Genomic DNA, 27,137 nt, shown 5'->3' with positions numbered 1-27,137 from the left:
AGCATTTTCCTCTGATTAGCCACCACCATCACATGGCTGGGGCTTCCATAATTCCCGATATTTTATAATTTGGCTTATATTCATACCACACAGCTGTTTCCCACATAAGATAGTCACACAAGTGTAGTACCTAGGTGGCTTGTGTTTGTATTCTCTCAGGGCATGCACAGTGCCTGGCATATAGGAAGTACTCAGTATAAACTTGCTGAAGGAAATAACAAAGAAGAACTATGGGCCTGCTTAAGGGTAAAAAGCAATTAGGCTAAACACTTTCAATTAAGATTAGTCTTTATCTATAGCTTCAGAATTAGCCGACCATAAGGAACACCAGTGAGACTCTTGACAAAGAAACTAGAATTCAGTGATTTAGTTGGAAAATAATACTCTACAGGGATTGGACAAAATAACAGTGTGTGTAAACATACACACATGAGGCATATATTTTTACTCCATTTTTCTAAAAGATGACTTCCTCTGACTGAGCCCTGAGGAAAAGCTTGCTCAGAAGATACAATTGATAGGTCCTAACTTGGGGATGGGACAGGGGAGCTTTCAAAGTAACAGAGGAAAACTGGGAAATAGTAATCTGACTTCACTGAGAAAGATCTTTAAGCCAAGAAAAGGACAGAGCTGCATATAAACATGCTGTTTATGAAACAGAGGTAGTCAAGAAAAATGTGGAGAACAGCAAATATTTAATATAAGGAATATGGATATTATACCATTGCAGTCCAGCCTTAAAATATGCAGAGAAAACTCCTGAATAGTAGAGCAAAGTTGATAATCGACATTATAACATAAAATTCTGAAATTAAAAATAACCAAAGTGAGAAATGGAAAAATTAGAAAATGTCCAGTGTTAAATGAACAAGCTGAAGTCAATACTGGGATATGTCTTAATAAAAGTCTTAAATTTCCAGGGAGAAAAAAGGAATTCTCTAAATTTCAAAAGCAGAATAGTAAACAGATTCCTACCAGGAAACCAAATTGAAGAGTGCCTCGGACTACCAAAGACAGTGGAGTGATGTCTCCAAAAGTCTAAAGAGAGAGCAGGTGGTCTAAGACTCTAATCTCAAGTTGTCCCTACTGCTTGGTGACTATAGGAGCCACGCTGAAAGAGACCACTTAGAACACTGATGACTAAAATGTTACAGGAGAACTCAAAATAAATCTTTAGATGTCTTATAAACTGACTACTCACTTTAGTGATTCCTAAATAATAAAGAGGAGAAGATAAAAGTGATCATTTAAAAAGGTGAGAAGGAAACATTCAGAAGGAGAAGTTGGTGCGGAATTTAAATAACTCCAGTAATTTTTGGAACATAATCAACTTACAAAAATGTCAGTTTTTCACAAAGAAATCATAAAAAATATGACAGGATAGACAAGATAAATATATGATATAAAAATGATCCGAATGTATTGGAATTATTAAGGTAGATACAATTTTAGTATTATATCAGTGAACAAATATTTATTTCGTATTTATGTGCCAGACACAAAGCCAAGAACTGTGCCAGACAATGAGAATGTAGTAATGAACAACTATAGATGTCAATTGTCTTCTCAAGGAAGATAATAATTGATTTGGACAATACCAGTGGCAAAGTGATATAAAGGGTAAAGAGAATGTTATGGAGGGTATAAAAAAAAAAAGAGCACTAATATTTCTGACATTACAGATGAAACTTGAAAGTGGTTTTAAAACTGTTCACAAGAAATTTCACAAATAGTCACCTTCTAAATGACACTAATATACAAAGAAAAACATAAATAGCAAATGCATCAAATGTGTCAAAACTTAGCCTTGTCTTCCAGCCTTCATTGCCTTAGGTGGCTCCATTTCAACTTGTTTATGTATGATCTTGTCTTTTCCCCTTTTGTATGACATATATACACACACACACACGGCTCACTTAGAGTATTTTTTCTATATGTTGTCAATCCCTTATCACAGTTATTATAATCATTGACTTCTGGATCTGCAGTATCCAGGATCCATAAGGCTGCTTGAGGACAGAAAGCATTTTTTATTCTACTTTGTACCATGAAGATCTAGCATAGGAAAACCCTTCCTTCTCAGTCTCAGTAAAAACTCAATATTTACTCTTCCGCCCCAGTTGGGCCCATATCCATTATAATCTCCTTACACTCCCCCTGGGCTTCCCTGGTGTTCAGACAGTAAAGAATCTGCCTGCAGTACAGGAGACTGGGGTTCATTTCCTGGGTCGGGACGATCCCCTGGAAAAGGGAACAGTTACCCACTCCAGTATTCTTGCCTGGAGAATTCCGTGGACAGAGGAGCATAGCAGGCTAAAGTCCATGGAGTCACAAAGAGTCAGACACGACAGAACAACTCTCTCTCTCTCTCTCTCTCACACACAGACACACACCACTCCAGATAGAAATTTAAGCCCTAAATGGAGTTGTTGGCATTTCTACTTCATATCTTAGAACAATAAAAACAAAAGCTTGCTTCTCTTCTTGGAGTAGGACTGGAGGGATCTCGTCTATTCTTTTCTGTATCTTGTAGGCATAAGAACCAAACATAAATTATTATCTCCACAAATTATGTTATATTTATCTGAGTCATTGGTGAAACTGTTAGAGGAAATAAAATATTTTCAGCAAGAAAATTACATGATGCTTAATCTAAGACCATAATAAATAAACTCACTAGTTGCCAGAACTAACATAATATAAAGAGTAACTGCTATAGTGGTAAAATACATGTTCTGCAAGGTTTTACATTACTATTCAGTTTGGTGATCTTTCACAAAGTATAACATTTTAGAGTCTATGTATCACACATTCTATCAGATAACTTTCTACCACACAACTGAAATCACAGACATATCATTTCTGTTTTCTTCTTTAGTGACTCCAAAGAATTTTATAAACTGTTGCCATATTAGTTAAATCCCCTGAATACTTGACAGAATGTTTTTAATATCCTTGCTTTATTCAAAGTTTGACATGAAAGTGAAGGTGAAAGTCGTTCAGTTGTATCTGAATCTTTGTAACCCCATGGAATTCTCCATGCCAGAATACTGGAGTGGGTAGCCTTTCCCTTCTCCAGAAGATCTTCCCAAACCAGGGATTGAACCCAGGTCTCCCACATTGCAGGCAGATTCTTTACCAGCTGAGCCACCAGGGAAGCCCAAGAATACTGGAGTGGGTAGCCTATCCCTAGGCATCTTCCTGACCCAGGAATTGAACTGGGGTCTCTTGCATTGCAGGCAAATTCTTTACCAGCTGAGCTACCAGGGAAGCCAAAAAATTAACCCCAAAACTTAACAGCTTAAAGCAACCATTTTATTTTGTTCACAAAGTTATGGATCATTTATACCTCAAAAAATCTGAAATTTAGAAGAAAAATAAAAGGATTTGGAAGTACTAAGAGTTCAGCTGGGTGGTTCTCATTTGGAGTCTATCATATAAATATAGTGAGATGGGCCTGAAATTAACCCAAAATGACTCACTCACCTGGCAGATAATTGATACCTGCTACTGGCTGGGAATTCAGATCTGGCTATTGATTACAGCATGTGCATTTGGCCTCTGCAATTTTTCAGTCTCATGTAGTCTGACTTCTTACCTTGTCGCTTAAAAGTATCAACAAATATGGCAGAAATTAGGTGACTGTTTCTTGCCTAATCTGAGAAGTAACAGCATTAATGCAGCCAAAACCATTGTTACAAACAAGTAACAAGTTATCCAGAACCAAGCAGAGGGGAAATGGATCCCATTTCCTGATGTGAAGCCAAATTCACTATGCAAGAACACTACATGGGATGATGTATTATTGCAGCCATCTTTGGAAAAAAATCACTTATAGAATTACAGACAAACAATTGTCTTAATGTAACACATCAAGCATATTAGGAACGTTGCCTAAAGTCTCTATGGATATAAAATTAGTCTTCCATATGTGTGTGTGTTAGTCACTCAGTCATGTCCAACTCTGTGATCCCATGGACTGTAGTTCTCCAGGCTCTTCTGTCCATGGTATTCTCCAGGCAAGGATACTGGAGTGGGTTGCCATTTCCTTTTCCAGGGGCTCCTCCCAACCCAGGGATTGAACCTGGGTCTCTTCCATTGAAGGCAGATTTTTTTACCATTTGAACCACCAGGGTATTTTATTACTGATCACTAAATAATTGATAGACTTAATACAAGATTTTTAATTTCATTCATTGATAAAGGAAGAGAATTGATAATAATGAGAAGTTTATTAGATGCAGGAGTAAATGATGACATACAAATTATTTCTACGCATGATATACATCTCTTTAAAACAATAGCTCTTTTAAAAAAGGTGAAAAAAACAAACGGTTTTTAAGATTGCCATTAGAGATTAATCAGAAAAAAATAAGGAAAACTTTGATTATTTCAAGCAAGAAAACAAAGGAATTATATGTTACATTTGTCTGCTAGATTGTGCTAAATACTGTACCTAGATATGTGTTTACATTTACATCTTTAATTATATCCATTTGTATATCTATATTCAACCTTCAGATGAAGAAGTAGAGACTCAGTGATACTAACTTGCTTCCCAAAGTCCTATAACTGATTTACACCAGGGCTCAAGTTTGAAAGCAGTATTGTGACTTTAATACTTGTGCTCTTTCCACATCATTTGTATTAAAATGTTCCTGTAAGCACATACTTCTCCTTAATTTAGTGGTCATCTGAATACTTCTCCCAAATTACTGTTCCTTGACAACTTAAAAGTTCTACAAGAATCTCTTCAACTACTGAATAAGTGTCCAACTTTGATAAGTGATTTCCTTGAATTGCAGTCATTTGTTTCACATTGGCTTTCTCATCATCTAAAACCCTCAAAAAACTCACAGAGAGTTAGAAAGGTGAGGAATCTTCATTTATATAATAAATGCATTCAACCATGGTTCAGAAATCCCATTCTAACTTGATAAAAAGAATACTTAAATACAACAGGGACCATGATTGTTTTCTCCTTGCATAAAATCTTTCAGAGAGAGGTAATTTTTTTATTCAAATCCCTCCAAATAATTTTGCATACCCCAAAACTATACAAATCAGCTTATATGAGTTATTAAAGAGAGAAATCTGACAATGTGTATCCATTCATACTTTTCTAAAATCTCCATGGCCAAATTCCAAAACCTTTGCTGTTTCAGCTTTTATTGATATGTAGAACCTTTTAATTGCCATCTCAATAATATCTTAATAAACGAGTATTTTCAGGATGGTGTGTTATTATTCATATTATTCCCCTGGAATGACATGGACAGCTCTTCCATGCTCTGCTGTGCCTCGTTTATGCTTGCGATAGTGATCATGAGTTCGGTTTTGGAATTTTTAACTCTACTATTGTCGGCATTGTGCCATGCCATATTTGCATCTGTGTTGCCTACTGCAGTATCTGACCAAGAACTGACAGCTAATTTAGGAGTAGCTGGTTTAGTTGCACACAAGTTATAGATTCTTTGTAGTAACTCTGATGTCCCCTCCCTCCCTCAAATCTCTGAGTTTGGTGAGAACTAGCTATTCCTTCTATCCTCACTATCCAGTTATAACAAAACAAATTTCAGAGTAAATTCTGCCACATGTACAGACGCTTATTAATGAGCACATCTTAGCAAGGAGGCACAGATAGATTCCACAGCCTCTTCTGTCAACTCAGTGAAATTCCAGCAGCCTGCCCTTCTGGGAACTCCAGTCAATGCTACACCCGAAAGGCTCGCCAGAGGAAGTTGCAGCCACACTCCAGGGAAGGGATCTGGTGACTGGATCTTTAACAACCGGTCAGTCCAAAGTCATCGTGATCCCCAGGTGGACACAGGACCATTTAGGACTCTCACAAGACTGCAGTCATCATCTGCAGTGAATTTGGAGCCCAAGAAAATAAAGTCTTTCGAGGTTTCCATCATTTCCCCATCTATTCCCCATTAACAGTTGTTGTTACTAAATCTCACATGTATCCTGTCAAGAGATTTTGATTTAACACCTACCACAGGTCAGACAGTGTGCTAGACACCAGGGTCATAATGCTATCTTACAAACTAGTGGGAGAGACACAAGCAAAGTAATCGCTATAGTATAAAGTGATAAATGCCAGATTAAAGGCACACCCAGGGGGCCAACGGGCTCCCAGAGAAGAGCAGCCACATCAGACTCAAAAGTTTGTCTGTGTAGCTTCTATAAGAGACGGTTCTTGAGGTAGTATTAGAACACAACTGTGAGCTAAATTAGATGAACGGAGTGGAAGGAATAATTTTGGACAGGAGTATTATAACAGAGCAGTTCTGAAGGAAGAGAAGTTTGAAATCTCACAGCCCATTTTAAAACTGTACGTAGTTCAGAATGGCTGGAGGGTCATGGAGAGAGAGCGGAGCGGAAAGAGAGGCGCTCAGGGGACAAGGTCGGTGAGGTTTACATGTCAAGGTAAGGAGTCTGAACTTTCCTGAAAGATACGGAGTCAGGGGAGGATTTTAGTCAAGTATATTTTGGAAAGATCATTCCAACAGTAATGCGTAGGATGGATGGAAGTAGGATTGAGAAGGGACAGTTGATGAGGGGGTTTGTGGTAAAAGTTTGAGCAAAGGCATAAGCCACTGAGAATAGTGAAAGGGGCAGATTCAAAAGAAGGAAACCAGAGGACTTGAGCCTGAGTGGATATAAAGTGTGAGAAAAACTTAGACTATCTCTGCCTCGGGCAATTGTATGGATGTGTTACACAACAGGTGTTAAATGACTGAATGATGAAATGATCACATGAACAGTGACTCCAATAGGAAGCATTTATTCTTTACTTTAGGACGACATCCAGGGCTTCCCACATGGCACCAGTGGTAAAGAACCTGCCTGCCAATGCAGGAGACATAAGAGATGTGTGTTCAATCCCTCGTTCAGGAAGATCCCTGGAGGAGGGCATGGCAACCCACTCCAGTATTCTTGCCTGGATAATCCCATGGACAGAGGAGCCTGGTGGGCTACAGTCCATGGGGTCGCAAAGATTCGGACACAACTGAAGCAACTTGGCATGAATGGATGAAGACACCCAATAAATAAGTTGTCCTTAGGAGTTATAGAAACATCAAAGTGGGAGGCAATGATGAGAGCTTTCTGTCTTATCAGTTACTAATACAATCCACTGGATTCTCCTTCTCTTGCATGGCTTCTGGTTTTATAGGCTCAGGTCCTTCTACTTCTTTAAGCACTTTCACTGTCAATGTTTATTCTTGCTGGTCAACCTAGTAATGATTATAACTTATCACAGTATATATTTTATTTTGCAAGCACTGTAATCTCATAAATACATGCTAAATAATCTGTAGTTAGCATAGCTTACTTTACACAATTCTCTCTTGAAGTAATGGACAGCTTAGATTTAGAAATTGAAAGTAATTAATAAACTAAGACGTGCTTTACAGCTGCATCAATATTATGAATTATTCTAAGTGACTCTCCCTGGGCAGAATCACTGGTCCATTAAGCACATATATTCATATATTTAAAATAGGAACATATATTTTTATCAATACTCTTCTCCAGTGCTCTATCATACAAATGTATATTCTTTCCTAATTAAATATAGCTAAAATTCCTAAATAATATCTCTTCTTTAATAAAATGTAAATTTTCCCTGAAAATTCTCCAAAACTTTAAGTGTAAGAATAGAAACAGTAAAACCAAGATATAGAATTCAATAAATAGTATGGTTAACTGGAAAAGCAATTCTATACCACAAACAAGTAACTAACCTTTTAAAGATCTTGAGAACAGTGAAATACATTTAACTATAAACTTCATGTAAAATCATTTCAACATATAACAATATTTTAAAGCTTATCAAGAGATTTTTTAGAATATGAAGCTTATATTTTTAAATATAATGTCAGAAGTCAGTTATTATGGTATGGATGTTTGAAAATGTAATTTCTATTAAATGCTTTTCTATGAAAATGAATACTGAATAGTAGATTTTACTATACCAAAGCCAAAGAAGAACGTAGACAATGGGACAAAAGCAGAATGATTTATTGTGCCACCAATTATAATATAACAAAATATGCCAAATAACATATTGAATATGTATTTTATAGCTTTATATGGAAATAACAGTGTAAAATAATAAGACATTAACTATAAAAAATTACATCCATTAAATATAGAGAATCACAAATATTCAGAGAATCACATGCATATTTATATTAAGAGGTTGGAGGTTTATTTAAGAATAGGCTGTTCTATTAATATGTTAAACTCTAGAAGAATCCCAAATTATAGGGTTTTAAATGACTACAGTTGGAGAAATTTTTCCAAGATAAAGCATGTGACTCAGAAATAGTGTTACAGACTTATTTCTGTCAAAACATCTTCCAGCATATTGTTTTAATTGAAATAACCTAATTGAAAAAAATTCCAAGGAATAAAGAATTTAGCTAGTGAAAATAGCATTGAAATACTTATGCATACTTTGTTTCTGATTATTCAGCAGAAAGTTTTAGTACCTCCTCGAATCTTGAAAAAGTACTACTTTAAATTTATGGTGTTCACACACATCACACTTCTGATAATGTTGCCAAGGGTATAGATGAATGTAGTTATTTGCCAAAGTTTATTTTTTATAAAGTATGTATTTTCATTTTGAACCACTTCTTATTTTGCTTGACACTGTTTTTTTTCCTAATCTGTTATCTTAATATATAAAATTTTAAATTATTAACTTGAAAACAACTCTATAAAGTTATTCTTCTCTCTGTATATCCAAGAAGTGAGAAACATAGAAGAATTTAGAAAAAATGATTGCATCTAACTTTTAAATATTTATTTAGGAAAAAAAAACATTTCAGTTGTTTAGTATACCAAAAAGAGGTACTATTTAGAATAGCATACATTCATTTTAGGACACAAATGAACTTTTTACAATCTGGTTAAGGATTATTAATTTATCCTTCAGACCATATAAGTGATAATATACTTTTAAAAATCTTTATTTGATATTCTAAGAAAATATTTCTCTTCCCACTTTGTATTGCTTCTAGTTAAATAACAATTGTATGCCGATAATAAGAATTGCACAGATTAAAAACTGCACAGTTAAAAACAGAATAAAAGAACAGATAGAACCGGTCACTAGAATAATTACACGGTGCTCTATTGAACAAACAGTAGCACATGATTTGGAAGACAAGAAATCATAAGACAAGTCAATGCTTAAATAAGCATTTTTGAGGTAAACCTCCATCATTCTAAATATTCATGTTACAGAAAATATCTATAATCACACTGCATGGAAAATTTCTTTTGCATATCCTTTAATTCATTTAACATTTTCAGATGTTTGAAGCAAGCAGAACTATTTCAGTCTCATAGGCTTTGGGCCCAAGTCCAGTTCATCAAATTGAGAATGGTGTCAACTACATTTTGAGGAATAGGTAGCAAAAAAATCGACGGGCAAGAAACTTGGTTTCACATAGCTGCTCTCCTATTGTTTGATACAGATGTTACTTTCCTAAGAAAGCTAATAAAAATGACCTCTAAAATATATTCAAGAGAAGTAATAAATCAAAAAGACAGATCGTTATAAACTTATAAACAGGTGAGCACAGGCATGCACGTGTGTGACTATACATATACTCTTCCATCTATCTTTCTGAATGCTTCTCTTTCCAGGCTCAGCTTTTTTAAGAGCACAAAAAACAAACAGAATAAAGAGAATCATAGAGATATACATTCTGGTGTTTGATACTTCACATTCATCTCTCCACACTTAGTGCTGGTGACATGTTCATTAAAAAAAAAAACAACTAAATCCCCCATGGAGTACATATGATATTAACAAAATCTTCATCATCTACTATCCCTATACTTAGACCTTCATAGTAATCTTCAAATTCACCATATGACACCTCATCAGACTTGCTGCAGGCATCTTTTAATGTCTCTAGAAAAGATGATTTGATTTCTTCCTCTGTGGAGTGTCCTGTAAAATAGTACTGACTATGAAACCATGTCCTTAAAAGTCCAGTAAAATGGCTGACAATAAAGAAATACAATGTATGGCAAAAACCACTACAATATTGTAAAGTAATTAGCCTCCAACTAATACAAATAAATGGGGAAAAAAAAAGAAAAAAAAAAGAAATACTTAAGTCACCTGATGAAATCTTTTCAGCAATTTGAAATCTTATGTCAAACTACCCATCAATTTATTTAAACATTTACTTGCATGAACTAGAATTTAATGATGGGGACTTAACTATACATTTGACGCATCTTTTAAGAAAGTCTGATAGAGTGTATCCTATATATTTTTGGGCAAAATAACAGCTACTACTGTAGATATTTTTGTATTTGTTAATGTTTTAGAGAACTCAGTTTCACTCCCATTAGAAGTGAGGAAAGAAGAAAACAATTTCACTGATATATAGGCTGTTAACACAGTAATGCAATGTGTGAAAGGCATTAGTTACTTTATGAAGCAGTTACTCATAACTGCAACTAGAAAATATTACTAGGATTCAGGATTCAGAGGCCTATGAAAATCTTTGCTTGGATGAACTTCCAGTTAATTAAATCATTCTAATTTAATCTCTGACATTAAGTAGGCTATTTCTACTGGTGGGTTATATTGAACATGTTTAATTTTAAACTACAGGAAGATGCTATTGAGAATCACATATGTAAAAAAATTGTAATTCTTTAGTTTGCTATTTAAAGTGAGAACATAAAACATCTAAGTCATCCTTTTTAAAAATTAATTTGATTTTTTAGCTTAGAACAATAAGCTATTGAAATAAGTATCTCTGATTGTATTATGACTGGTTAAAGAGGAGTGATTTCAGCTTAAATACCTTTTTCTTTAAGTAATTTTTGTATTTTTAACTTTTGATAGACATATGTATGTTTATTCCCTTATTCTGCCTTAAATCTTCAACCATAAGCAGACAATAAAACTCAGAGGACTTGCTCCTCAATTATAAATGTAAATGAAAAAAATAAGTACAAATAATAGACCTATGAATTTTTAAATGAAGAAGCTCTCACATTTCTGGTTTAAAAAATTAACTATTTCCTCTCTTAATGGCCTCAAGTCCATGCTATAAATTATAGATACACTATTAACTCACATTTTTGAAATCTAATGCATTTTTTTTTCTTTTTTTAAATTTATTTATTTTAATTGGAGGCTAATTACATTAAAATATTATGGTGGTTTTTGTCATACATTGACATGAATTAGTCACAGGTGTACATGTGTCCCCCATCCTGAAACCCCCTCCCACCTCCCTCCCATCCCATCCCTCTGGGTCATCCCAGTGCCCCAGCTGAGTACCCTGTTTCATACATCGAACTTAGACTGGTGATCTGTTTCACATATGACAATATACATGTTTCAAAGCTATTCTCTCAAATCATCCCACCCTCGCCTTCTCCCACAGAGTCCAAATTTCTATCCTTTATATCTGTCTAGTGCATTTTGACTTGTAGTAGTTACCTGAAATTACTTGAGGATGCTTCTTTGCACAATAACATTTGCTTATGTCTATAATAGACACACTGCCTGTTTTGTTAAAATCCAGTTTCATAAAGGCCTAAATAAAGAGAAAAATGTTATTTTTTCCTATGAAATCATTAGAACCTAATTTTCCATTCTGCAGTAGGCTATTTTTGAGCTCCAAACAAAGCAGTTTAAAGTACTAAACTGGAATATGCAGGGAGCATCATTAATACAGGGGGAAAGATACTGGAGCAAGATATTAGGTGACCTGCACTTAAGCATTAGTTCTACCACTTTCTAGCACCCTGACCTTGAGAAAGTAACTTAACCTCTGTTACCCTGGCTTTCCTCTTTTTAACACTGAGGAGTTGGGTAAAAACCTCACAGTAAAGAATCTGTCTGCAGTGCAGGAGATGAGGGTTTGATCCCTGGGTCCAGAATATCTCCTAGAGAAGGGAAGGCCAACCCATTCCAGTATTCTTGCCTGGAGAATCCCTTAGACAGAGGAGACTGGCGGGCTACAGTCCATGAAGACGCAGAGTCCATGCTATCGACTTAAGCATGCCCGCACGCTAGGAGACACATGGAGTTGATAAATGGCTGGGACTATTTTGATTCAAAAAGTAAACTTGAAACATTCTATCACTAAAATCAATGAGAAAATGAAATTATTTTTAAATGGATTTTGTTACTCTATTTCCTGAAACTTAACACTACCTTTTGAAATGCTACTTGCTTTACTGCTCCTTTAACTCAATGCAATCCTGTGAATCATAAAATGTATTTTATTGAGAAAAAGAGTGGATCCACAGAAACATACAACAGACCCAAAGCAACATCCCACATTTGCAGATGAGTCAAAACTAGAATGAAGTTTGTTTATTTACAATAATGTCACATATATACGGTATCTCTTGCAGGCTGAATTGCATCCTCTCCATAATTCATTTGTTGAAGCCCTAAATCCAAGTACTTCAGAGTGTGACTGTAGAAGATAGAGTCTTTAAATAGGTGACTAAGTTAAAAAGAAATCATTAGAGTGGACCCTAATCCAGTATTACTGGCATCCTCGTAAGAAGAGGAGATTAGGACACAGACAGCACAGACTCGGTGGCTGACCCCGAGAACACACAGTGAGAAGACAGCCAATCAGTTACAAGCCTCGGAAGAAACCAACCTGCTGACACCTCCATCTTGGACTTCTAGTCTCCAGAATTGTGAGAAAATAATTTTCTGCAATATAAGTCATCCAGTGTATGGTATTTGTTGTGGTACCCCTAGCAAACTAAGACTTTTGCTTATTCCCTGGATTTAGAAAAGGCAGAAAACCACTGATCAAAAATTGCCAGCATCCGCTGGATCACTGACAAAGCAAGAGAGTTCCAGGAAAACGTCTGCCTTTGCTTTATTGACTACACCAAAGCCTTTGACAGTGTGGATCACAACAAACTGTTGAAAATTCTTCAAGAGATGGGAATACCAGACCACTTGACCTGCCTCCTGAGAAGTCTGTATGCAGGTCAGGAAGCAACAGTTAGAACTGAACATGGAAGAACAGACGGGTTCCAAATTGGGAAAGGAGTACATCAAGGCTGTATATTGTCACCCTGCTTATTTAACTTATATGCAGAGTACATCATGAGAAATGCAGGCTGAATGAAGCAAGCTGGAATCAAGATTGCCAGGAGAAGTATCAATAACCTCAGATATGCAGATGACACCACCCTTATGGCAGAAAGTGAGGAAGAACTAAAGAGCCTCTTGATGAAAGTGAAAGAGCAGAGTGAAAAAGTTGGCTTAAAACTCAACATTCAGAAAACTAAGATTATGGCATCTGGTCCCATCACTTCATGGCCAATAGATGGGAAAACAATGGAAACAGTGAGAGACTTCATTTTGGGGGGCTCTAAAATCACTGCAGATGGTGACTGCAGCCATGAAATTAAAAGATGCTGACTCCTTGGAAGGAAAGTTATGACCAACCTATACAGCGTATTAAAAAGCAGAGACATTAATTTGCCAACAAAGGTCCATCTAGTCAAGGCTATGGTTTTTCCAGTGGTCATGTATGGATGTGAGAGTTGGAGTATAAAGAAAGCTGAGTGCTGAAGAATTGATGCTTTTGAACTGTGGTGTTGGAGAAGACTCTTGAGAGTCCCTTGGACTGCAAGGAGATCCAACCAGTCCATCCTAAAGGAGGTCAGTCCTGGGTGTTCATTGGAAGGACTGATGTTGAAGCTGAAACTCCAATACTTTGGCTACCTGATGTGAAGAACTGACTGCTTAGAAAAGACCCTGGTGCTGGTAAAGATTGAAGGCAGGAGGAGAAGAGGACAACAGAGGATGAGATGGTTGGATGGCATCACCGACTCAATGGACATGGGTTTGAGTAGGCTCCGGGATTTGGTGATGGACAGGGAAGTCTGGCATGCTGCAGTTCATGGGGTCGCAAAGAGTTGGACACGACTGAGTGACTGAACTGAACTGAACTGATTCCCAGGACCGAGACTTACAAAGGAGACAGCCCTTCAGTTTCTGTTCTAGACACTCACACCCATCACTAGGACATGTAAAGTAAAAATGAATGCAAATTTATAAGCATTATGTGGTGAATTTAACATAAGGTTTTTATCTTGCCTTTTGACCAGTAAAGATATAGATATTTATATTTTCCATTTGTGCCCAATGTAATTGTTCAGACTACTCCATACACGATATCTTTGTTCCAATATGGGATATATATGCATTTCATATTAGGTACATATACAAAAGAAAAACTTCATTTTCAAAAGTATGCTTTAAAAATGGCTACTAGAACCAAAGTTATTATGTTTTCTCCTACAAAACTCAGGGCTCTTTTTTTAAATTATTGTTTAACATGGTCATTTTAATCTTCATTTTAACATTTAGCAAGCATATTTTAAAAGTAGAGAAACATCTTTAAGTCATCATCCTAAGATAATATGCATTGAGCTTGGACACTTGGACAGCTATGATGCTAATAATTTTACATGTATTATCTTAGACCAGTGCTGTGAGATAAGAAACTGAGGCTTGGGGAAATATTTAATAATTGATATAGACATATAGCTTATATGGAGCCAGCAATTTATGGAATTAACAATTTGAAAACTGAAATTTAATTTCAGATTTTATTTTCTTTTTACAGTATTTTCCTTAGACATAGGTTGTTTTGTGGTATAATGGGTAGATTTGTACATGTATATGTGTTTTTGTGCTTTACTAAACCCACAGTACACTGCAGGGAAAGGGATTTAAAACTTTTCCCATGGTAATTCATTAACGATTTAAGAATGAACCTAACCATCTAGTAAAAGTAACTATTTGAAAGGTTACTTTACAAAGTTACCTTTCGAACAAATGATTTCCTATATTCATTCATTTCACCGATTATGGCACGTTTGAATTCTCCGTAATCAGCCCTGCCATGGCCGTTGCCATTACCACTGCTATTTAGAATTAGCCACAAAGACTCAAAATCCTAGAAATAATCACAGAGAGACTATTGTTACAACTTTAAGTTACATATGGCTATGACTATAATAATCATAGTATTTTGTTTTATCTTTTGTTTAGGGCTATACCTAGCCCTAGACAAGGTAGTAGATTTAAGGAAATTCCAAAAAGTTGCATATAAATCCAATCAAAGGTACTAAGAAAGCGTATTTAGAGGAACTCTGCAATGGAGATAGTTCCATAAAGTTCAGAAACATTTAAGAGTGGTAATAAATCAAGTATATCATTTTAAATTCATTCCTTTCAATAAATATGCTGCCATTTACTTGCATTTGACCATTTAATTATTTGTAGTGTATTATATCTGTGACAATTAAGAAGTCACTTCACTTACTGGAATGACTCCAATAGGATAAGGACCACTAATAATAAGAGAATCTATATGAAGTGGCATTAAAAAAACATTCACACTTTGGGTAAATGGTATAGAAAGGATCAGGGTTGGGACGGGATGCGCCTTTAGGTGGAGGCGTCAGTGAAGTGCTCTGAGTAGAGAAAACCTGAGTGATGAGAAAATCCAGCCCACAGACGCAGAGGTCTGCTGGACCTCCACTCACAGTGGAGGGAACCGTGGGTGTAAAGGCTTTGGGGCGATTCCTGGAATGGTCACACCGCCTCTCCTCTTGAAGCCTTCCCATATGCTTCTCCCTCTCCTCAAGTAGCCACTGTCCATGCTCCTCCTCCCCTCTTGTTTGCCTAATTCCTCCTCATCCTTCAAAACTCAGTTCTGATACATGCCCACTCCAGAAATCCCATGAACTTCCTTCTCCTTCTCCACAACGTGGCTTGCAATTTATCTCATATGTTCCAAAAGCATTCTCTCTTTAACACTTAGCATGCTTTTTCTGTAATCATTTATATCTTTCTTTCTTTTGATTATAAAGACCTTAAGAGTACAAAGTATGTCTTCTCAGTGTTAGAACAATGCTTGCTTATTAGGTTCTTAATAAGCATATGAAGGAGGGATGCATGTTGACATTTAAAAAATCAACAGGATTTTTCTAACAGCTTAATACTGATAATGAGGCATAAAGAAGGAGACAAATGAACTACAAAAACTTCAGTAAAAAAGTGAATAAGTCCACTTAAGAATAATAGTCACTCACTGCGGAGAATCATCTGTGGTACCTACATTTTCAGACACTTCTAAGCGAAATAATTTTAGAGCTTGCTTAAAATCTGCCTTATCTAAAAGTCCATTTCCTTCTTTGTCCAGTTGTTGAAGGTATTTTCCCAATCCAGTCAAAATACGAACACCTCTTTTATGTAGTTGTTCTCTCAGCATGTCTGTTTAGGAAGAAGAGTGATGGAAACTAATTATTCCTATGCATAAATGAATCAAATTGCAATTGTCTCTCTGGTAAGAAAAAAAAGTTGATATATCTGATATAAGGGATGTGAATATGCAACCAGATCATATGTATGACTGGCAAAAGGCTTTGAAAAATAGAATGCTTTTAGTCAAGTGGGTTATACACAAAATCACACGTGAAATATATCAGAGCTTTAGCACCACTGTGTGGTGAGAGTGTTATATTTTAAATATAGGAAAATAACGGTTCACTTTATCAGCATGAAAATAACCTCAGCATCACAAATAAAATCTTCATTTTTAAAAAATTTTCCAGGCTTCCACTTCACCTGATGGGCCTATATTTTTTAATATTTTTCCTCTTTCTTTGTTATTACCAACTGAATTACAAATTTTTGAGTGAAGTACCTGACAGTTTATCAGTTCAAAATTTCTAAAATCATTTGAAATCTTCAAATTGTAGCATATATTTAATAACATCAAGGTTTTAGAATGCTATCCTATGCATGAGACAAGTGCTCGGGCCTGGTGCACTGGGAAGACCCAGAGGGAGCGGGTAGAGAGGGAGGTGGGAGGGGGGATCGGGATGGGGAATACATGTAAATCCATGGCTAATTCAAGTCAATGTATGACAAAAACCACTACAATATTGTAAAGTAATTAGCCTCCAACTAATAAAAATAAATGAAAAAAATAATAATAAAAAAAATTAAATGCCAACACACACACACACACACACACATACAAAAGAATGCTATCCTATACTTTTACACTTAAAGTAACCCTTTTTGCTAGGAATTTATAAGAAGTTATATCCCTAGGCCCATTCTCTTTGTGGGACAGATTTCATCTGATGCAGTTTGTACCATCTTCACTTAAGAAAATACAGGTAACTTTACCGAAGCAGTTATTAAATATACTGCTTAGAGGGAAAAAAAATGTCACTAGATACAAGGGTGACAAATCATACTGATCATGATAGAATAAACTTTATTAACAATAGCATCAAGAATATTTCAGAGATCAAATACCAATCCTAGACAACTTTAAAATCTGCTTTTAGCCTTGTTACTCCCATATCATCTTTATATGATAAATCAGGACTTATCAAAATTTATAAATTATTGTTGATTTCTGTGATTACTGGTTTAATGTCTTCCTGCCTTCTTGACTATGAGAGTCAACAAAGGACTTGTCTATTTGAACCTCATAAACTGTACTAATTACAAGAGTAGACTCTAGAAACAAATCTTTAAAATATTTTAGTGTACAAACCTACATATATTTCACATATTATCTACAACAACTCTGAAAGTTAATGAGGTTATTATACCCATTTTAGACATAAAGAAAGAGGTACAAGAGAAATACACAAAGTCACACGTCTACTGAATGGAGAGTCCAAACAGGGCTTCCAGTCAAGTATTTTTTTTCTACACTAGGCCACCACAAATCTTTTTATGATACCACAATATAAAATGAGTACTATATTGTAAAAATCACATATCCATCTCAAGCACACTATCTAGTGCTTTCTAAAATTTTTAAGTTCATAAATGATATAATACTAGTTATTCAGTTAGACTCATTGAAGTAGGAGAAATCCTAAAAATATTTTTAAATATGTATTTGTCTCTAAAATAAAAAGGAAGCAAATAGGCAATATAAATGAAGTGTCATAAAACAAAGTAATATCTGGAAAATACTGCTTTACTCCTTACAAAGAAAATGGTTGAAAATTAAAACTATTTGAGAGTATAGTAATGATACACACCTTGAATGGCCTTGAAAATCATCCTATCATTAGCTTCTTCATTGGTTACATCATCATGTTCCACAGAATCAGTTCTGCAATTGACATGTTCGCCATAATACAAATATACTGTTTTGCAGTCTTAGTACAGGAACTCTAAGATCTCCTTGCTTTAGACTCAAAAAATTCTCAAAGAAAGATAGAAGAGTACTTAGAGATTAATCAAGTCTCCCACCTTTGCTTGCTGCTTTAATGCTTGCTGCCTTAATCCTGAATATGCTAAATCAAGACTAAACTCCTTACATCTCCCAAGAACTACCTTTAAGCATTATATTCAGTTTTATAATTATTTCAATCTTCTATTTAAAAACTTAATTAAAATTATTATTTAAAATCAGTTTTACCTTTAAATGTAAATACACTATTTTAAAAAGCAAAGAAAAAAATGCAATCATATTGAACAATACAGTAAAAGACAAGCACAGACTTCCTTATAGCCAGTTTATGGCTATGAGGCCATAATGGCCTCTAATGCACTGACGGTACACCAGTTACTGTAATCTTGACCAAAAAAGCACTCCACAAGAATAGCATAAATATTTTCAGCAATTTAAAAAAAAAAAACAACTCAAATTAATTTAAAGCTTTTGATTCATAGCATTATTTTTTCACTATGTATATTATCAATCAATGAATACCACAAGCATGTGGGACCCAAGATTTTTTTAGTGCTTAGAAGAGGCAGCACTCTAAAAACATGGGAAAAGTTATTATAATATACTGTATCTCATTTTTTAAAATGTATTACTTTGTAGCATTTACTAAAATTAAAATGTTATAGTATAGGCAAATTAATAAAGTACTTTAACTAACTTAAAATGGGACATCTAAATCTCCATTTGATTGTAACTGTTCCCACACATGGAGCGTATTTGAGTACAAGATATAGCACATAAAATAGACATGTATAGCTATGTTTTATTTTTTTAAATATAAATCTTAACTAAAATCAAAACACTTTGATACAGAATCTAATTTTAATATAATAAAAAATATTAATACATCTAAAATTACAAATGCATGTGTGACTTACTTGAGAGAATCCAAAGCTCTCCAGTCAATATCCGTGATTCGAAGTGTAAGCACTGTGTTTTCTTTTATACTTTCTGGAAGTCTGGGATGATCAGAGCTCAAAAACGTCAAGTTTGCACCCTAAAGAAGTTAACAAATGAATTATTTTAACTATGAAGTATATAAGAAGTAAAATACAACTAATTTTAAATATTCAATTTTGATTACATCTAATGTAGTATACTTTTTTTATACTAATAAATAAGTATATTGAGAGAATATTTAGAAACCACACAGGCTTCAGCTAATAATATAGGAATATAGAACTAATTTCACAATCTCCCAATTTGAACAATCTTAGATGTAACAATTGACATGAAAAAAAATAAGAAGAATTTCAGTTGTGTTTTTTTTTAAGAATCAGAGGAAAAAAAGAACAAATTATCTCCGTGGAAATTATGACACTCCAAAATATAGAAATAGAGCTACTGATCTACAGAGAGATGTGCTGCCCACTGCTGAACTATGACCGATGCATTAGCCTCTTTCGCCCGGTATTTTGAACACAATCGCATGTAGGTGTTTGCTGCTGTGCGGGGCCTCCGTTGCTCTATGCAGGCCTTCTCCAGCTGCAGAGAGTGGGGCCCCCTCTGCTGCAGTGTGAGGCTCCTCCCCGCAGTGGCTCCTCTCCGCGGAGCGCAGACTCGATCACGCGGCCTTCAGCGGCTGTGGCCTGCGGGCTCTGCAGTGCAAGCTCACGAGCTGTGGTGCAAGGGCGTAGGTGCTCCATGGCGCGTGGGATCTTCCCAGACCAGGGATCCAACCCACGGCCCCTACACTGGCAGCGGGATTCTTATCCACTGCTCCACCAAGGAAGTCCTCTTTCACCTGGTATTCTGATAACAAATATTACATAAATGTAAAACCAAGCTTTCAAAAGACCCTGATGCTGGGAAAGATTGAGGGCAGGAGGAGAAGGGGACGACAGAGGATGAGATGGCTGGATGGCATCACCGACTTGATGGACATGGGTTTCGGTGGACTCCGGAGTTGGTGATGGACAGGGACACCTGGTGTGCTGCGGTTCATGGGGTCGCAAAGAGTTGGACACGACTGAGCGGCTGAACTGAACTGAACTGAAAACTAAGCTTAACCTGTTTAGAGAATCAAGGCTTTGGTGAAAAAATTCCCCTAGAAAATCCTTCATCCAAACTTAGAAAATTGTTGTTATTTTAATTTCTGAGTTTCTCAAATATCAGTCAGTTCAGTTCAGTTCAGTTGCTCAGTCGTGTCCGACTCCTTGCAACCCCATGAATCACAGCACACCAGGCCTCCCTGTCCATCACAAAATCCCAGAGTTTACTCAAACACACGTCCATCGAGTCAGTGATGCCATCCAGCTATCTCATCCTCTGTCATCCCCTTCTCCTCCTGCCCCCAATCCCTCCCAGCATCAGGGTCTTTTCCAGTGAGTCAACACTTGGCATGAGGTGGCCAAAGTATTGGAGTTTCAGCTTCAGCATCAGTCCTTCCAATGAACACCCAGGACTGATCTGCTTTAGGATGGACTGATTTGATCTCCTTGCAGTCCAAGGGACTCTCAAGAGTCTTCAACACCACAGTTCAGAAGCATCAATTTTTCGGCGCTCCGCTTTCCTCACAGTCCAACTCTCACATCCATACATGACCACTGGAAAAACCATAGCCTTGACTAGACGGACCTTTGTTGGCAGGGTAATGTCTCTGCTTTTTAATATGTTGTCTAGGTTGGTCATAACTTTCCTTCCAAGGAGTAAGCGTCTTTTAATTTCATGGCTGCAGTCATCATCTGCAGTGATGTTGGAGCCCAAGAAATAAAGTCTGACACTGTTTCCACTGTTTCCCCATCTATTTGCCATGAAGTGATGGGACCAGATGCCAAGATCTTAGTTTTCTGAATGTTGAGCTTTAAGCCAATTTTTTCAGTCTGCTCTTTCACTTTCATCAAGAGGCTTTTTAGTTCCTCTTCACTTTCTGCCATAAGGGTGGTGTCATCTGCATATCTGAGATTATTGATATTTCTCCCGGCAATATAGTCAAATATAAATAAACACAAATTTAAAATAATATGCTTAACTATCTCTTTTGAAAATAAGGGGAGAAATTTCTCTCCTTTTTCCTAGAGCATTTACTTTAGAAAACTATAAGTACTTTCTCTACTCTTTGAAATGTATATAAGCTCTCTTGAGATTATTATTTAGACAATAGAGACTACTTGATATGTGTACTGTAATTCAATGCAATCTGGTCCTTTGTACTAGTTTTCAATCCATTCCCCAGACCGCAACCAGAGAAATCTGTCTAAATCACAAACCTACTGATGCTACCTCCTTTCATTCCATCCACCTTCTTACCTTTCAGTGACTCCCCAAGACATTTTAGATAAGTCTTTAACAAAAGGCCACTCTTAGCAAGTTCTCATTTGCCTCTTGCTGGTCCCCACCTTGAAGTCGAGTTCAGTAGGACTGAACTCCTTTCAGTTCTCAAAAAAAGCCATGTCTTTTGAGCTTTTGTTCTTTGCATGACCTGTCTTCTCACCTGAAAGCCTTGCCTCCCCTCTTCCATCTACATATCCTGGCCTGCCTATGTCCAGGTTGGATGGCACTCCCTGAAGAAGCCTCCTTTGACTCTGCAAAATTGGGTCATTGCCCTGCCTATCTGGCCCTCTGATCTCTTTCCAGTTAGAATATAATTCCCACAAAAGCAAGGATTCTTTTCAAGTTATTTACAGTTCTATTTCCAATGCTTAGCCTATGAGTATATGTTTTATATGAATGATCATTGTGGGTAGTGAGATAACATGAATGTGATCATTTCAAATTTCAGAGCAGTGTACAACTTCCAACATTACCTATGATCAATTCACACTAAGGAATCCTTGTGATATGCCACACACCAGGACTTGTGCCAAGCAGGCAAATCACAAGGAAGGTGAGCTAACCAGGAGATCTATGACAGCTCCAGAAGCCAAGCACCCCTCTGTGTGGAGAAAAAATGTATGTCCCCAGAAGATAAGCCTGCATTAGGTGGAGAATTACTCCTGGTACTACTGAAGTAACCGCTGACCCAGTGGTACAGCCTTTAAAAGCAGCAAAATACCAGCTCTCTGGGCTTCCATTGCAGGGTAGGTTGGGAGGAGTGGGGAGCAGAATAGGGTCACAAGGAATAAACGCTATGCTTAGATTCAGACCACTGGGATCTGGACCTGGGAGGCACCCCCTCTCCTAGAGAAACATCAACCATTGGCCAACATAAATGCCCCTGCCCAGGAAAGAGGGAAAAGAATAAACTGGGAACGAGAAACCCTGCTCCCCTAGCCCCACAGGATCCCTCAAAATCCAACACCAGGTAGTAAAACATGAGCGCACACACACTGAACTTACAATATAAAGATCACCAAGTCGGTACTGCTTTCCTTTTCTTCGTCCACACTGATGACAATAAATGTTTTTTTGAATAAAAGGAAGCACATTTGTTCTAGAAGTTAAATGACAAAAATGTGAAATTATTCAGCTTCTCTGGGAAATAGTCCTCTTGAGAGCTGTAATGATGTTTAATGGCATACCTGTTTTTCCCAAATTGCCGATACTCATAAATTGTAAGGGACTGGTCATGTGTGAAAAAGAATCCGACCAGCTCTCTGCAAGCATCACGTCCATTTCTAGAAAAAGAAAATGGTACCAAAGATTTTCAAATGGGATACTTTTCATATTTAATGATAGATGGATTCTATGTGTCAAACAGAGATACCAGGATTTGCTCAAATGCATGGTTATGGGAAACCACAAGGAAAAAATGACAGAGCTTGCCAAAGTCAACTTAATTCTGATTTGGATGGAGAAAAAAGCTTTATCTTATACTAACATGCATATGGATATATGACAATGTAGATTACTAATTTGGCTTAGACTTTTAAGATAGTGAAAGACCTTAAAAAAATGTTGAGCTTGTAAGAAGCCACAAGATAGATATACATTTATCACCTTTTGTCATGGAAATTTTAAAATCACTGAACAAATATGCTTATTTCTAAAAAGCCACTTTACCTTTAATATTCATGAAGAACATCAAGTAGCATTATGTGTTACTGGCAGTTTGCAAGACTAGATAACAGATTTAAGAACCACCTTCCTTGTCACTTTACTACATCTACCAATGTCACTTTACTACATCTACTGTTACTTTAAGCCATTAAAGTGAAGTTAAATAAATTACATAAAGGTTAATATTTAAGTAGTTTAGAATCTTGTAGTAGTAACATGTATCTTTAAAAATTCACTTTTATTTCTTTTTGAAAGACATTTTAAAATCACATTTTAAATAATTTCTAATTAAAATGTTTTTCTTTTAGACTCATGCTCCTCATAATTTTTGTAAGAGATTAAATATATATTACCTAAAAATGGTGTGGTAAATTCACTTAAATGTAAAAAATTTAACTAACTTCATTATTGCTATCTCTATTTGAAAAGAAAATACCTTTTAATAATCATAGGATTAAAAAATGTAATAAAGTCGCAATTACCTTGATATGATTCTACCATCAAACTGCACTTTATGAGAAAGGATATTTTCAGTTAATGTAGACTGGGTTCTTATCCTGGTAAGAAATACAATTGTTAATAATTATTTTTAAAATATCTACATTAGATAAGAAAAGTACCAAAGAGTTACATCAGTATTTTCAAATGCACATATTGGATAAAGATGAGGTTTAAACCTCTTTTTATTCCGGACTGCTATTGCTATGGCAGACACAGAAGAAAGAACCCTGAGCTGTGGTATATAATGGGCTTCTCTGGCGGCTCAGTGGTAGAGAATCCACCTGCCAATGCAGGAGACGTAGGTTTGATTCCTGGATCAGGCAGATACCCTGGAGCAGGAAATGGCAACCCGCTCCAGTATCCTTCAGCAGAAAATTCCATGAACAGAGGAGCCTGGTGGGCTACAGTCCATGAGGTCGCAAAAGAGTCGGACATGACTTAGCAACTAAGCAAAAACAACAAATTGTATATAATACATGAATAACTTCTCTGCCGGAACATATCATATCAAAGTGCTAGGACAGCCTGTATGAAAGAGAGGTCGCATATTTGTGCCTGGCACTGCAGCGAAGCTAACCAACAGCCATGTCTAAGCCTCTTCTTTGCCTCTCTCCCATCACAGGATTTGCATTCTTAGCCTCTTACAACTAGAAGTGACTAAGGGACCCAGCTCTTCCAGTAGACTTCCAGGAAAGACTTTCTTTTGTCCTGATGAGAGACCGGCCCGGAAAGAGTCCCTGCCTGTGAACATGGCAGGGATATGATGCTGGAAGCCACAGTAGCCATCGGGCAACCGGAAAGGTCTCAGGGAAGCCAGCCCAGAGCTGTGCCTCACTGAGCCACTGAACTAAAACCAACAGCTGGCCACCTCCAAGCAGCCGGTTGTATAAGGAAAATAAATCCTGATTCGTTTAGGCCACTGTCAGTCAGGTCTTCAGTGATGGGTAGCCAAAAATATTCCTTGCCAAAACAGGGTAGAGACAAAGAGTGCTGGATGAGGCCATAGTTCTAGCTGTGAGACCTCAAATCAGTTATTTAGTCTTTATGGCTTTTAGATGGCACTGAATGATCTCACAAAGACTGCCAGTCCTAAAATTCTGTTTAATAATATGAAGCAAAACCCAATGACACACACTTTGACACCTTACTACCAATATTCTGCTCTGAAGATTCAGTGATGTCTCTTTATGTCCCTTCCTAAGTAGTTTTATGATATTCCCATAAAACTGCAGCTATAATGAAATTGCAATACTGTAAACAGTAAGTGTGTAGCTCACTGAGATCTTGAAATGTCATACCTCTATAAAAATCTAGGTCTCAATGAAAGGTAAGCAACATACAGCAAATAAGAACCTGTAAATCAAATGAGAGTTCTGAACACAGAATGGAGCCATGAAAGTTTGGTCATCTCAATTCACTTTAATCCATTAGTAATAACGTGTTCATTGAGCGCCCACTATGTGCCTGAAATAATTCTAAATGCTGAGAAAATAAAAGCAATAACAATAATAGCTACTATTTTTTAAGAACTTCCCAGACACTAGTCTGTGTTAAAATCTTTTTAATGTGTATTGGTTCATTTAATGCTTGTAGTAACTCAATGAATTAAGTGTTATTATCCCCATTCTAAAAATAAGGTTTATACAGTTAAACAGTTAGCACATGGCATAGCCAAAAAAAAAAAAATTGCTCATAACCATTACATTATATTGCTTCTCAAAGGTAAACAGAACTCAGTTTAACAGTGATAGATTGAAATAACAGCTTCAAGGATTCTAGAGTCTTCTTGAAGAGACAAAAAAAAAAAAAAGGCATTTATATTATAAAATGGGAAGTTCCATGTTGGAGTTTTTGGTATCCAATACATAGCACCAATACTTCTCCAAGTTCTTAACCGATGGAGAAATAAGAATAAGGTGGAAGAAGACTCACATATAAATTTTCTTATTGCTAAAGCAGTTGGAAATCATGGTTTAGAAATGGAGCAACAACAAGCTAAGTCCTTAACACTAGACTTAAGCAGACTAGCCCACTCATTCCCACTGGGGAGGCGCCCTGTGAAGCTCGGTGCACGGGACAGAGTGTGCACTTCTGCAGACAGCTGGGTCAAGGACCAAGAGCAGAGGAAGGCCTGCACTACACGTGCCTATGCCTGCTTCCCGCTCTATGGAGCAGGATCTTCTTCTTCTCTTCCTCTGGGAATAATGACTAAGGGCAGTGAAGTCCATCCATTCACTAATTCTAAGCAAACCCCCACAGGATTTTTTGTAGAACTAGACTAGCTAAATCTAAAACTTATATTGAAGAGGAAGGAGCCAAAGTGTGCCAAGATAATACTAAAGCTAAACAAGCTTTAAGTATTTAATGTATAACAGTACTAATTAAGACAGGATAATTCTGGTGCAGGGAGGCATAACAGGTAGATGAGACTGAAAAAACAACAACCACCACCACCACTACCTAGAAACCAACCATACATTTGTAACAACTTCATATATGACATAAGTGGCATTACAAGTCAGAGAGAGGAGTTAGTGGTAGGGAGAGATTTTGTAATGATACAAAGGACACTAACAATAAATGGATAGATTGGTAAACTGGTCTACAATAAATTTAGCAACTCTTGTTCATCAAAAGACATCATCAAAAGAGAATGAAAAGGGGACCAGAGGATAGGAAAATACACTTCTAACAAATATAGCTGAAAAAGGACTTATAACTAGAATATATAAGTAAGTTCCACAAATCAATATGGAAAAGATAACCCAATAGACCTGAAGGGACTATATAGGATATCCTGTAAGAGGATACCCAGATGACAAACAAACATATGCAGAAGTGCTCAACATCATTAGTCTTTAGTGAAATGTAAGTGAAAATCACCAATATATACCCGTAAAATCACCAATATATACCTATGTTCAACTACCACACAACTCTACTCATCTCATAAGCTAGCAAAGTAATGCTCAAAATTCTCCAAGCCAGGCTTCAATGGTACATGAACCATGAACTTCCAGATGTTCAAGCTAAATTTAGACAAGACAGAAGATTCAGAGATCAAATTGCCAACATCCATTGGATCATCAAAAAAGCAAGAGAATACCAGAAAAACATCTACTTCTGCTTTATTGACTATGCCAAAGCCTTTGAACTGTGTGGCTCACAACAAACTGTGGAAAATTCTTAAAGAGATGGGAATACCAGACCACCTGACCTGCCTCCTGAGAAATCTGTATGCAGGTCAAGAAGCAGTTACAACTGGACATGGAACAACAGACTGGTTCCAAATCGGAAAAGGAGTACGTCAAGGCTTAACTTATATGCAGAGTACATCATGACAAATGCTGGGCTGGATGAAGTATAAGCGGGAATCAAAATTGCCAG

At 36.5% G+C, this 27,137-nt stretch overlaps 1 protein-coding gene across 1 annotated transcript in view; it reads right to left on the bottom strand.

Annotated features, from left to right (window-relative positions):
• Positions 1–8,042: 8,042 nt before the first annotated feature.
• Positions 8,043–27,137, bottom strand: part of CAPS2 (calcyphosine 2) — a 50,936-nt gene continuing 31,841 nt past the window's right edge. The window contains exons 10-18 of the mRNA XM_043446779.1: positions 23,732–23,806; positions 22,772–22,867; positions 22,590–22,683; positions 19,190–19,308; positions 18,118–18,191; positions 16,164–16,318; positions 14,865–14,996; positions 11,492–11,588; positions 8,043–9,976 (exon numbers count right to left, since the gene is read on the bottom strand). Coding sequence (XP_043302714.1) covers positions 9,801–9,976; positions 11,492–11,588; positions 14,865–14,996; positions 16,164–16,318; positions 18,118–18,191; positions 19,190–19,308; positions 22,590–22,683; positions 22,772–22,867; positions 23,732–23,806 — 1,018 coding nt within the window. The 3' untranslated portion in view covers positions 8,043–9,800. The remainder of the gene's footprint in view (positions 9,977–11,491; positions 11,589–14,864; positions 14,997–16,163; positions 16,319–18,117; positions 18,192–19,189; positions 19,309–22,589; positions 22,684–22,771; positions 22,868–23,731; positions 23,807–27,137) is intronic.

The sequence above is a fragment of the Cervus canadensis genome, chromosome 25 (assembly GCF_019320065.1).
Source record: "Cervus canadensis isolate Bull #8, Minnesota chromosome 25, ASM1932006v1, whole genome shotgun sequence".
Taxonomy (NCBI): Eukaryota; Metazoa; Chordata; class Mammalia; order Artiodactyla; family Cervidae; genus Cervus; species Cervus canadensis.
Note: the sequence above shows the minus strand (reverse complement) of the source record. Positions and strands in the feature narration are given on the sequence as shown.